This window comes from Rhincodon typus, chromosome 2 (assembly GCF_021869965.1).
Source record: "Rhincodon typus isolate 14 chromosome 2, sRhiTyp1.1, whole genome shotgun sequence".
In the NCBI taxonomy this organism is placed as follows: Eukaryota; Metazoa; Chordata; class Chondrichthyes; order Orectolobiformes; family Rhincodontidae; genus Rhincodon; species Rhincodon typus.
The window spans coordinates 99,992,640-100,005,827 of NC_063333.1; the positions used below are offsets into that span (position 1 = coordinate 99,992,640).

Sequence of the window (13,188 nt, forward strand, 5' to 3'; positions counted from 1 at the left end):
AGAGAAAGAAGAATCACCAAACACTGCCCTACCATTAGTACTGGCATTATTATGGGAATGCTATCTCAATATCTATACCACAATTACCAGAAACAGAAATGTTGAAATGTACGATCAACCATGCAATGGACAAGGAACAATTAAATTTAGTTAACATACAACTAATGCGGTTAATTTTTTTCTTTTTACAAATAATGACTAATACTTAATGAGTTAAGAGGAATTAAAATTAGATCTAAGTGTTGAAATTCCTGTTATGACACGAGATCAGGCAGACTTGTAAAATTTAAAAGTCGTTGCTTGGCAATAATTGAACCTTATCACACTGCTAAAAATGTACTTGTATTGGAAGGGATAAGTACTACTTGTTCTGGTACAGTTAGTCGAACCTCAGGTAAAGAATGGCAATTTCATTCCACACACTTTATGCTGTGGTGTTCAGCAAACTCAATATGGCACGTATGGTCACTGGAAGTTGCTGCCCAATTTACGCTTCAAGAACAGTGAATGCTGTTAGCCTTACCTTTATTTCTACTCAACATCTTGGCCAAGGTCATATTTATAATTTCTACTATGTAAAATTTAAGAAACCAGATAATGGGAAGCAGATAGAAGTAATAAGATGATGTACTAGCATATATAGTTACCATAAATAGTTAGGAACTGGAGTAAGAGATTTCAGAAGTTGCATTCCCATCTTGTCAATTAGAGCTGAGAAAAATGTAAGAGGCAATCTGATAGCCATTTTAAGATCAAGGAAGATAAGAAGGTTGGAAAGCTTCTAATGTCTGGAAAACCAAAAAGGTACATATTGAAAGTCAAAAATGGGCCATTAGAATGTGGAATTTGCAGCCGCAACCTTTGTTGAAACGAAGTTTGTAGAATTCTTTACCCATTAATTATTTGTTTGATAAAGACAGTTTATTAAATAGAGGTACAGCAAGCAGTATAATTAGTTTACTCAGTTCATGCAGAGAAAAACATAGGCAAAACCTAATAGGTGAAATAATTCTGTGTTATAAAATTCTATGAAGTTATCACTTTGTTTGGAAAGGATATAAGTATTCATTCAGAATCACCAACAGCTTTAAAACCATCATCCATTGTATATCAAGAATCATGCAGCTGACAAACCGATGATATTCTCACATTCTTGCTTAACCAACTTATTTTCTAGACAAATAGTCTGACTTGAAAATATCTCACACCTCTCAATAAGAGGATTGCTAGACACCAAAAAAAAACACTACTTGTGGCACAACAAGATCAAATAGCTAGATAATCTTCAGTTAAGTGCCAAATGATGTGATCTCATGTCTAAGGCAAAGTATTAAAACTCATTGCACCAAAGAGGAACTTTTTAATCATTATCTTGATCATTAAAAGGTTTCAGAGAATGCAAATGAAATCTCAGCTCAGGTAAACTAGTGGAATCTGTGAAAACAATTGTCCAGCCCAACATGCAACTAAACCAGACTACAACCTTGGGTTTTTTTTCTTTATTTATTCACGGGACAAGGGTGTCGCTGGCTAGGCAGCATTTATTGCCCATCCCTAATTGCCCAGAGGGCAGTTAAGAGTCAACCACATTGCTGTGGGTCTGGAGTCACATGTAGGCCAAACCAGGCAACGATGGCAGTTTCTTTCCTTAAAAGGACATTAGTGAACCGATGGGTTTTTCTGACAATCAACAATGGATTCACGGTTATCATTAGATTGTTAATTCCAGATACTTAATTGAATTCAAATTCCACCATCTGCTGTGGCGGGATTCGAACCCAGGTGACCAGAACATTTACTGTATCCGCTGTTCCCGTTGTGGCCTCCTCTACATCAGGGAAACCAGGCGGAGGCCGCTTTGCGGAACACCTACACTCAGTTCACAACAAACAACTGCACCTCCCAGTCGTGAACCATTTCAACTCCCCCTCCCACTCCTTGGACGACATGTCCATCCTGGGCCTCCTGCATTGCCACAATGACGCCACTCGAAAGCTGCAGGAAGAGCATCTCATTTTGCTTGGGAACGCTGCAGCCCAAGGGTATCAATGTGGACTTCACAAGCTTCAAAATCTCCCCTTCCCCGATCGCATCCCAAAACCAGCCCAGCTAATCCCCGCCTCCCTAACCATTCCTCCCACCTCAAGCCCCACCCCCATCTCCTACCCACTAACCTCATCCCGCCTCCTTGACCTGTCCGTCCTCCCTGGACCAACCTATCCCCTCCCTAACTCCCCACCTACATTCACCTTCACTGGCTCCAACCCTGCCTCTTTGACCCGTCTGTCTCCTCTCCAGCTATCTTCTCCTTTATCCATCTTCTATCCGCCTCCCCCTCTCTCCCTATTTATTTCAGAATCCCCTTCCCCTCCCCCATTTCTGAAGAAGGGTCTCGACCCGAAACGTCAGCTTTCCTGCTCCTCCGATGCTGCTTGGCCTGCTGTGTTCATCCAGCTGTACACAGTGTTATCTCAGAACATTATCTGGGTCTCCGGCTTAACAGTCCAGCGATATTACCCCTAAGCCATCGCCTCCCCTGGTGCAGGTTCATAGTCCTGTGAAGATGGAGGCACAGGTGGACAGGGTGGCAAAGGCAACTTTTGGTATACTTGCCTTTATTGGTCTGTGCATTGAGTACAGAATTTGGGATGTCACGTTGTGACTGTACAGGACATTTGTTAGGCCATTTTTGGAATAATGTGTTCAATACTGGTCTCCCTGCTATAGAAAGATGTGGTTAAACCTGACAGGGCACAGAAAAGACTTACAATGATGTTGCCAGGTTGGAAGGTTTGAGCTTCAGGGAGAGGCTGAATAAGCTGGGGCTATTTTCCCAGGAGCGGAGGTTGAGGGGGTAACCTTATAGAGGTTTACAAAATCATTAGGACATGGAAAGGGTGATTAGCTGAGGTCTTTTTCCCCCAACGTAGGGGAGTCAAAAACTGGAGGGCATAGGTTAAAGTGAGAGGGGAAAGTAATAAAAAGGGACCCAAGGGGCAACCTTTTCATGCAGAGGATGGTGCATGTATGGAATTAGCTGCCAGAGGAAGTAGTGGAGACTGGTACAAATACAGCATTTAAAAGGCATCTGGACGGGTACACGAATAGGAAGGGTTTAGAGGGATACGGGCCAAATGCTGGTAAATGGGACTAGATTAATTTAGGACATCTGGTTGTCTTGGGCCAAAGGGTCTGTTTCTATGCTGTACAACTCTATGCCATAATAAAACATGGAAGACCAAGTTGTAAGGTCCATCCAACAAACTACTCTCACTACCCCAGAAAATAACAGCAGCGGGAATAATATTTACTGAATATCTATCAAAAAGTTACTGAAAAAGTTCAGGCAAATTGAGATAATAGATTTGATTTTAATAATGAATTTTTCTCAGGTCTTTCTAATGGATCCACATCCCATTGAACTATCATTTTCACAAATGAATTATCATTCATTCAATGTGTTTAGCATTGGATTCTGAACATTATTAGACAATAATGCATACTTTATAGTGAATCCAATTCCAGATACAGATATACAACTGAAGCAGGACTAATTTGAAATGGGCGTTTCCATTTTCCTGAAAAAAAAGTGGGGTAGGAGTCATGACAGCAGTGTATTTAAAAAGTTTGGGAATATTATAGTACCATAAAAATAGTTTCTCTTTTGGGTTGATATCTCAAATAAAAATATAGCATTCAAATTACAACTGGGTCACCTGCAAGACTAGCAAGCCTTTTTATTTTTTTATTTATTTCCCCACATGCACCTGCAATCCTAGAGCTAACTCATGGTGGGATGGTAAAATAAAACATTCCAGCTAACATGTCAACAAAATGTGCAAATTTTGGTGTAATCAAGTTATTACTCCAACATTTAAACATGAAGAAGTTGCTTTAGTACAAGGTAGAGTCCATTAATACTGACCCTGGTCTAGCCGAGCGAGTTCCGACTAGTTTCTAATCACATTAAAAAAAGCACATCAACAACTGCTGGACAACCAAAGCCAAACAGTTCTACATCAGAATTCAGAGTTGTTGTCTAGAATAGTGACATTGAAACGTGTAAAACCTCTATAAATAGTCGCACTCCTTGGAGCCCTCTGTCCTAATGTGATCAAAAGAAAAACCGTATAGAATCTTTAAGAAATCATTACAATGCAAGTAACAGGTCACTATCAAACAACACAGAAACTAAAGAACTTAAATCACACCAGGGACAGTCTTGAAATCACAAACTCAGGTCTGAAAACTATATGCAGGTCGTGAAAAGGTCTCAAAGTTATTTCAAGTTGATGCTATGTCTAGACTGGGAAAATATTTATTAAGTGGCGCAGATCAAATGAATTGGTCTGTCTAAACAAGAAAGACGAGAGCCCCTTAAAGATAGGGGTTGGCTGTGTGTTAAACCTCAGGAGAGTGGAGACATACTGAATGAATATTACTGTGGAGAAAGAAATGGAGGCTAAAGGACTTGGGAAAATAAACATTGATGTTTGAAAAACAGTTCACGCAAGAGAAAGTGCTGCAGGTCTTTGAAAACATAAAGGTGAATAAATCTCCGGAATCTGATCAAGTGTATCCCAGGATGTTGTGGGAAGTTACAGAAGAAATTGTGGGCCCTAGTAGGAATATTTGTATCATCTATAACCACAGGTGAGCTGCTGGGGGACTAGACAGTGGCTAACGTTGTGTCTTTATTTAAGAAAGGCTGAAAGGAGAAGCCTGGGAACTATAGTTTTGTGAGCCTGACATCAGTAGTGGGTATGTTGTTGGAGGTGATTGAGAGATAGGATTTACACGCATTTGGAGAGACAAGGACTGATTAGGGGTAACCAGAATGATTTTGTGCAAGGGAAATCGTGATTTGATTGAGTTTTTTGAGGAAGTAACCAAGAAGATGGATGAGGGCAGAGCGTTAGACATTGTTTGACAGTAGGAGACAGACAGTGGTGGTGGCGGGTTGTTTTTTGGACTAGAGGCCTGTGACCAGTGGTGTTCCACCTTTGTTTTGTCATTTATATAAACAATTTGGATGAGAATATAAGAGGCATGGTTAGTAAGTTTGCGGATGACAAAAATGGGTGGTATAATGGCCAGTCAAGGTTATCCAATATTACAAAGAGATCTTGATCAATTGGATCGATGGGCTAAGGAGTGACAAATGGTGTTCAATTTGGATAAATGTGAGGTATTGCATATTTTAGTAAAACAAACAAGGGCAGGACATATACAATTAACGACAGGGCCCTGGGTAGTGCTGCAAAACACAGACACCTAGGGGTACATAGTACATAGTTCTTTGAAATTTGCGTCACAGGTAGACAGGTTTAGCACACCTGCCTTCATTGTTCAGATCTTTGAATACAGAAGTTGGGACATCATGTTCCAGTTGCGCAGGATATTGGGGAGGCCTCTTCTGGAGTACTGTGTGAAGTTCTGGTCAACCTACTATAGGAAGGATATTATTAAATTGGAGAGGGTTCAAACAAGATTTACCAGAATGTTGCTGCGAATAGAGGGTTTGCGTTTTAAAAATAGGCTGGGACTTCTTTCACTGGAGTAGGAGGTTGAGGTGACTTTATAAAGCTTCATAAAATTATGAGGGGCATAGATAAGGTGGGCAGGAAGGGTCTTTTCCCTAGTTGGGAAAGTTCAAAGCTAGGGGGCATACTTTTAAAGGAGAGGGGAGAAAGTTTAAGGGCATGAGGGGTACTTTTTTTTTTAAACACAGTATGTGGAATGAACTGCCAGAGGAAGTGGTGGATGCAGATCCAGTTACAACATTTTAAGACATTTGGATAACTTCATGAATAGGGATATGGCCCAAACACAAAAGTGGGACTAGATTAGTTTAGAAACAGTCTGCATGGACTAGTTTTTCTACGTCCATGCTGTATGACTAAGTTTCAAATAAATAAGACCATGTCTTGTAGCTCTTTTAAACACTTAAAAAAATCTAAGATACATTTTCTTTTCAATAATCACCTGAATTAACTTTAAGATTCAACAAGATATCAGCTTTAGGTCAGTGATTATACTCATCTCACCAAGTCAAAAGCTTGCAAGTTTCAACTGCAAAGACTTGCAATATAAAGCCTAGATAGACAAGTGCAGTTTTACCATACTGTTGGAGATGCCAGCTTTCAAATAAAATGTTAGGCCAAGGCTCCATGAACACTGTCCAGGGAATGCAAAAGGTCTAATAGCAGCATTTATACAGGGTAACACTTTCTAGTACCCTGGCCTTTGTTGTTTCCCCCCATGCTCCCTTTAAGTTGTGCAATTAACTTAATTCAAGTACATAGTTGCATAAAACAAATTACAGCAAATTGCCCATACCCTAACAAATGCCCACAGCAAAAGACATAATGCACCATTAACCAATTGTCTGATTATTTCTCTCATCAAATGTACATGTTCACAAATGGTCTGTAGTATTTTCCTACATTGCAAAAGTAACTATGCTTCAAAAGTACTTAATTTGCAGTAAAGAACTTTGAAATGTTCAGAGGTTGTGAATGCAAATGCAAGTATTTCATTGTGTAAATTATGGTATTATCCATTTTACAATCAATCAGTTTTTTGGTGGATTAACAAGATTTTATGGAAACACACTAGAGATACATACAGAAAAACAACAACAGTGGGACTATTAAATACTGAGACTACAGAATCAGTGGTCAACACAAAATGTGAGCAATTTTAAAAGGAAAATATTACTTATTCAGAAATGCCATGCTACATTATGATACAGTTTGACTATTTCACAGAAAAAGAGTGTAAAGCATTTTATTCAATAGATTACATACCACAATTAAAAATTGCTCATCCAACTCTAACGAATTGAAATGGAAACTTTGTCCAGTTAGTGTCAAAAGGTCATTAACCTAGTGAAGGCTTTAACAGTTTTAATGAAGACATTCAAAAACAATATGGAGGGTCACATTTAAGTGCTTAGCAATTATCCTATGGAACATTTGGTCAACCTCTGTTACACATACTGTACCCATTAGATCTTTAAAAACATACCAAAGGATTCAATTTCAAATGGTGCCACAACCAGTGCTAGAGAAACAAGTTACAAGGGCAAAAAAAACAAATTTCCTCTGCCAATTTGAATGAAACACCAAAAATAAACAAGGGGACATAGGCTAAATGAAGCCAAATTCTCTCATTTAATTTGGATGGGGTGGGGAGAGAAGAGGAATAAATTGAACAATTACAAAAATAGTGCCAGCACAATACGTTAAAAAATGCTTCTATGATTTATAGCCTTTCATGTGCACTTCTCCCAATCAATGCTGGTTATAAATTATATTGCAATTTCCATTCAAGGCATCAGAGTCATACTGCTAACGTACCATTGTGGTCTTCTCTTTGTACCACACAGCCAGACCCCACTCCAACCCAAAAGACCTGATGCCACAGAGATAAGGGGTGGAGGGGCAAGAAATAATTAACTGTTCACTGAAACATTTCCTTCAATATTTATCTTTCAAAGTCTGATCCTTAACTTCCAAATTCAAGGCAAGATTAATCCTTCTTTTCCAAGCCTATACACTTTTCTTGCTGTATCATACAACGACGCACAATGCTGTCAAAGCTTCCCAAGTAAAACAGAGCAATTGTGCGGAAAAGGCCCATGGTAACAATCTAGAAAGAAAAGCAGACACATTAAGTCAATGTTGAAAATAACCTTTGTTTTAAACACAAGAGTTCCATTTCCTCCCCTCAAATTAGAGTCTTGAAATTGAATTACACTGACTGGTCTGCAGTATGACATACATATTTAACATTTATAATGTTTGTTTACTAAAAAGATTTCACTCTTCAGGAAGATCAATCCAAACATTAAAAACCGCTCATGAAGTGGAGGAGGAAAATAATTGTAAAACGAGTTAATACAACTAAAATGAGCCAGGTTGAGTTTTCCGCCACAGAGATTAAATCAAGAACCAGAATTAGAGTTAAGCTGGTGGTTAAGTAAAGCAAGAAAATGCTTCCAGCAGATGCTCAGCGAGTATTTTCAAAACAAGAGTGAAAGATTTTAGACACCAAGAGAATTAGGGATGGGACAGCAAAAATGGAACTAATGCTGCAAGTTTAGCCACATCTTCAATTAAAGGCAACAAGGTCAATGGGTCATATGGCATACACCTGTTCCTATTTCCTAAAATTCTTCTGCTACAACTGGATCACATGACACCTATATGTCAAAAGATGAACATCAACAACCAGTAGCTAGCTCACTTAGCCCTTCCACTGGAGAAGGATGTGGAAGGAGCAATAAATGAAGTTTCCTCATCACCATTCCTCATTTGTCAACTGGGGAGAAGAAACATTCAAGAATGTCTCCATGTAAATCGTATCCACAGAAAACAAACAAAGAGGTAGGCCAGTCAGATTCTTCAGCCTTCTCTGCCATTTAATAAGATCATGGCTGACTTGATTGTAACCTCAAATCCACATTTCCATTTACCTACGATCATTTCACCCCCTTTCTTTTAAAACCAGGCATCTAACCTCCTCTGCCTTAAGAAGATTCAAATACACTGTTTCCACGGTCTTTTCAGAGAATTCCAAACAGTCACAACTTTCAGAGAAAATGCAGCTTCATCTGTTTTAAAACTAGCAACCACTTACTGTTAAACAGTGACTCTTCATTCTAAATTCTCCCATGAAAGGGTACATCCTTTCTAGCCTGACAGGACCCTTCAGAATTTCATGTTTCGATCAAGTTGCCTATTACTCTAAACTGCAACCCACATAAGCTTAGCCTATCCAACGTTTCCTCAGAAAACCTACCCATTCCAGGTGTTGGTCCAGTAAACCTCAAGTGCTTCCAACACATTTCCATCCATCCTTAAATAGCAACAGCACCACAGTGAAGCAATCTGGAAAGTGTGTCCAAAAGTGATTTGCAGCAAAAGGAAGCAGCTGAATGGGTGAGAAAATTCAGGTGAGTATTAAACTATTTCTATCACAGTTTGCAAGGTCTTCATTCTAGGTCTAGAGTTTGTAAGGGGAATAGTGCAGAGGTCCAAGAAAAGGGCCCTAGACGAATTAACATTAGGGATCTTAAGGGCAATCCAAGAGTTTAATTTAAGAGGTAAACTATGGAAGGAGAGTTCAAGGTGTGCTTCACTTGCTGAATGTGGGAAGTTAGGCACAGATTCAGTGCCTGGGACCAGAACATGTACAGAAAGTGTTTCCAGCTGCAGCTCCTGGAAGCCCGAGTATTGGAGCTGGAGTATCGCTTTTAGCACAAAGAAAGGTGGTCCCTCCATAGGCAATGACTGCACAAGTAGGGAAGGAATGGAAAACGAACGAGGCAGACAGTGCAAGAGTCCCTTGGGGCCATTCCCCTGCAAAATGGATATACTGCTCTGGATACGGTTGGGGGAACGGCCTCAGAGAAAAGTAGCAACAGTCAAATTTACTGCAATATAGTTGTCTGTGCTGCACAGGAGAGTAGGAATAAAATGAGAAAGGGGTATTCAATGGTAAAGGGAATACGTAGACATTTCTGTAGCCGTAAACAAGCATCCAGGATATTACGTCACCTTCCAGGTTGCTAGGGCCAAGCAGCTACAGGGCATTGTGGAGCTGGAGGGTGAATAGCTAGTGGTCATAGTACACATTGAAAAATGTGTTGTTGGTACCAAAAAAGGAAAGATGTTCTAAAATCAGAATACAGAGAATTACGAAACAAGTTAAAAAGCAGAATCTAAGAGAGTGATTTCAGGATTGCTACCAGTGCCACATAGTACAGTAGAAATAGCACAATATAATCAGATGAACGTGTGCATGGAGTGATGGTGCAAGGAGGTGGTTTCAGATTCCCAGAACACTGGGGCCAGTGAAGCCAGACCCGGGCAGGACCAGACCGGTATTGTGCGCGCGATTGTGGAATGTATTTGCTAGAGCAGTCAGCAAGAGCTTAATGACAAACCTTAAGGTCTTATACCTTAATGCACTGAATATTCTCAAAGTATATGAACTTGTCACACTAATAAATATAAACAAATACGACATAGTTGGGATTACAGAGAGGTGGCTGCAGGGTGACCAAGGATGGGAACTAAATATCAAAGGGTATTCTGCTTTTAGGAAGCACAAACTAAAAAGAAGAAAGGAGGTGGGGTTGCTGGTTAAGGAGAACATTAACACAATGAGGAGGCAAGATATTAGCTCTGCTGAAGTGGAATCTATATGCTTGAGTTTAGAAACAGCAAGGTACAGGAAAAGATATTGGGACCCTTCTCAGGAAGGGTCACTCGACCCAAAACGTCAACTCAGATTTATCTCAGATGCTGCGAGACCTGCTGAGCATTTCCAGCAATTTCAATTTTTGTAAACAATATTGGGGTGGGGGGGGGGTTGTTACAGACCTCCAAACTGCAGCAGTAATTTGTGGAAGGCATAAACAATAAAGGTACAGCTCTAATTATTGGTGATTATAATCTGTATGTAGATTGGGCAAGTCAAAACCAGCAACAGTATCCTGGCGGAGGAATTCCTGGGAATTGTATGGGATGGCTTTCTAAATTAATACATTGAGGAACCAACAAGGGACGAGGTCATCCTAGACTGGATATTTTGTAATGAGAAAGGAATAATTGGCAAATTAGCTGTGTGAGGCCCCTTGGAGAACAGTGACCATAACATAACAAAATTCTTCATCAAGATGAAAACTGACACATTTGATTCTAAGACTAGGGTCTTAAGGTCTAAAGGAAACTATAATGGCACAACAGCAAGCTTGCTACGATAAATCGGGGGATGTTACTTGAAAGGATGACAGCGGAAGGGTTGGTTTACATTTAAAGAGCACATAGAGGAACTCCAAAATTTGTTCATTCTTGTCTGGCACAAAAAAAAGAACAGGTGACCCGACCGTGGTCTACAGTATTAATTACTGGTAGTACTAGATCCAAGGAAGGGATGTCCAAATTGGCTGGTAAAAGCAGAACCAAGCACTGGGAACAGATTAGATTTCAGCAAAGGAGGACAAAGGAATGATTAAGAGGAGAAAATAGAGTATAAGAACAAGCTTGTGGGATACATACTGATTAGAAAAGCTTCTATAGCATGTGAAGAGAAAAAGATTAATTAAGATAAACATAGGACCCTTACAGTCAAAAACAGGGGAATCTTCAAGGGGAAACAAAGATGACAGACCAATTAAATGCATAACAATAAAACAAATAATTGCAGATGCTGGAAATCTGAAACAACAGAAATTGATGGAGAAACTCAGCAGGTCTGGCCAAGCTTCACAAAGGAGTCATAAAAGTCAGGGAACACGCAGTCAAGTGAGAGGCAGGAAGTAAAGGAAATTAATATTAGTGGGGAAATGGTATTAAGGAAACTGATGGGATTAAAGGCTAATAACGCCCCAAGGACTCAATCTACATCCCAGAGTACTTAAGGAAGAAGCCCTAGAAATAGTGGATGAGTCATCTTTCAATATTCTATAGTCTCTGGAACAGCTCCTATGGAACGCAAGGAGGCTAATATAACCCCACTACTCAATAAAAGGAGATAGAGAGAAAACAGGGAATTATAGGCCGGGACAACAAGGTGCATAGCTGGATGAACACAGCAGGCCAAGCAGCATCATAGGAGCAGGAAGGCTGACGTTTCGGGCCTAGACCCTTGCCACCCGAAGGTTGCAGGAACAGCAACTCATATTCCGCTTGGGAACCCTGCAGCCCAATGGTATCAATGTGGATTTCCATTTCTGATGAAGGGTCTAGGCCCGAAACGTCAACCTTCCTGCTCGGCCTGCTGTGTTCATCCAGCTCTGCACCTTGTTGTCTCGGACTCTCCAGCATCTGCAGTTCCTACTATCTCTGATTCAATTATAGGCCGGTTAGCCTAACATAAGTCGTGGGGAAAATGCAAGAGTCCATTATAAAAGATTTAATAGCAGAACACTTGGAAAATAGTGACAGGATCAGATACAGTCAGCATGGATTTACAACTGGGCAATCAAGCTTGACAATTCTACTGCAATTTGGAAAGAACGTAATTATTAGAGTTGCTAAAGAGGAGCCAGTGGCTGTAGTTTACTTGGACGTTCAGAAAGCTTTTAATAAAGGTCCCACATAAAACAGATTAGCATTAAAAATGCATGGGATTAGGGGTAATATACTGATGTGGATAGAGAGTTGACTGACATACAGGAAACAAAGATAGAAATAAACAGTCATTTACCAAGCAGTAGGCAGTGACTAAGTGAGTACCACAGAGCTCAGTTCTTGAACCCCAGCTATACATAATGTATAGGAATGATCTATACACGGGAACTAAATGCATTATCTTCAAGTTTAAGGCTGGGTGAAAGGGTGAACTGTGAAGATGCAGCAGAGATGCTGCAGTTTTGTTTGAGCAAGTGGGCAAATGTATGGCAGATGAAATATTGTGGATAAATGTGACATCATCCACTTTTGTAGCAATAACTGGAAGGTATATGATCTGAATGTTGTTAGATTGGGAAATGGGGACATGCACTGACACTTTGGTGTCCTGGTACATCAGTCACTCTAAATAACCATGAAAGAGCAGCAGGCCATGAAGAATGCCAATAATATTGCCAACCTTCATAAAGCGATGATTTGAAAATAGGAACGGTGATGCCTTGCTGCAACTGTACAAGGCCTTGGCGAGGCCATACTTGAACATCAGTTTTATCTTTCCAAGGAAGGATATTCTGGCTATCAAAGTGCAACAAAAGGTTTACCAGACTAATTTCAGGACTGACATATGAACAGAGATACAGGTCAAAATGATCTGATTCGCTGGAAGGGAATCTCACAGAAACTTGCAAAATTCTCATAGGGCTAAACAAAGTAAACACAGGTAGGATATTGCCAATGACTAGGAAGTCCAGTACCAAGGTCACAGTTTAAGGATATAGAGTAGGCTATTTAGGACTGAAGATGAGACGACATTTCTTCACTCAGTAGTCAACCTTTACCACAGGAAGCAATTGAGGGCCAAAACATTGAATGTTTTCAAAGAATTAAGATATTGCTCTCAGAGCTTAAGGAATCAAAGAGTTTGGAGGAAAAAGCAAGAACAGGGTACTGAGTTTAATGGTTAGCCATGGTCACACTGAATAGCAAAAAGTGGCTCAAAAGGCTGAATGACCTATTCCCACTCTGGCATTCTGTGTAGTGTCAT

At 40.1% G+C, this 13,188-nt stretch overlaps 1 protein-coding gene across 2 annotated transcripts in view; it reads right to left on the minus strand.

Moving 5' to 3' along the window:
* Positions 1 to 6,512: 6,512 nt before the first annotated feature.
* Positions 6,513 to 13,188, minus strand: part of kdsr (3-ketodihydrosphingosine reductase) — a 39,023-nt gene continuing 32,347 nt past the window's right edge. Inside the window, exons 10-11 of one of the 2 annotated variants that reach the window (XM_048611556.1) lie at positions 8,806 to 8,937; positions 7,540 to 7,653 (exon numbers count right to left, since the gene is read on the minus strand). In XM_048611556.1, coding sequence (XP_048467513.1) covers positions 8,833 to 8,937 — 105 coding nt within the window. In that variant the 3' untranslated portion in view covers positions 7,540 to 7,653; positions 8,806 to 8,832. Of the gene's footprint in view, positions 7,654 to 8,805; positions 8,938 to 13,188 lie in introns of both variants that reach the window. The other variant, XM_020529745.2, reaches the window with a different exon arrangement.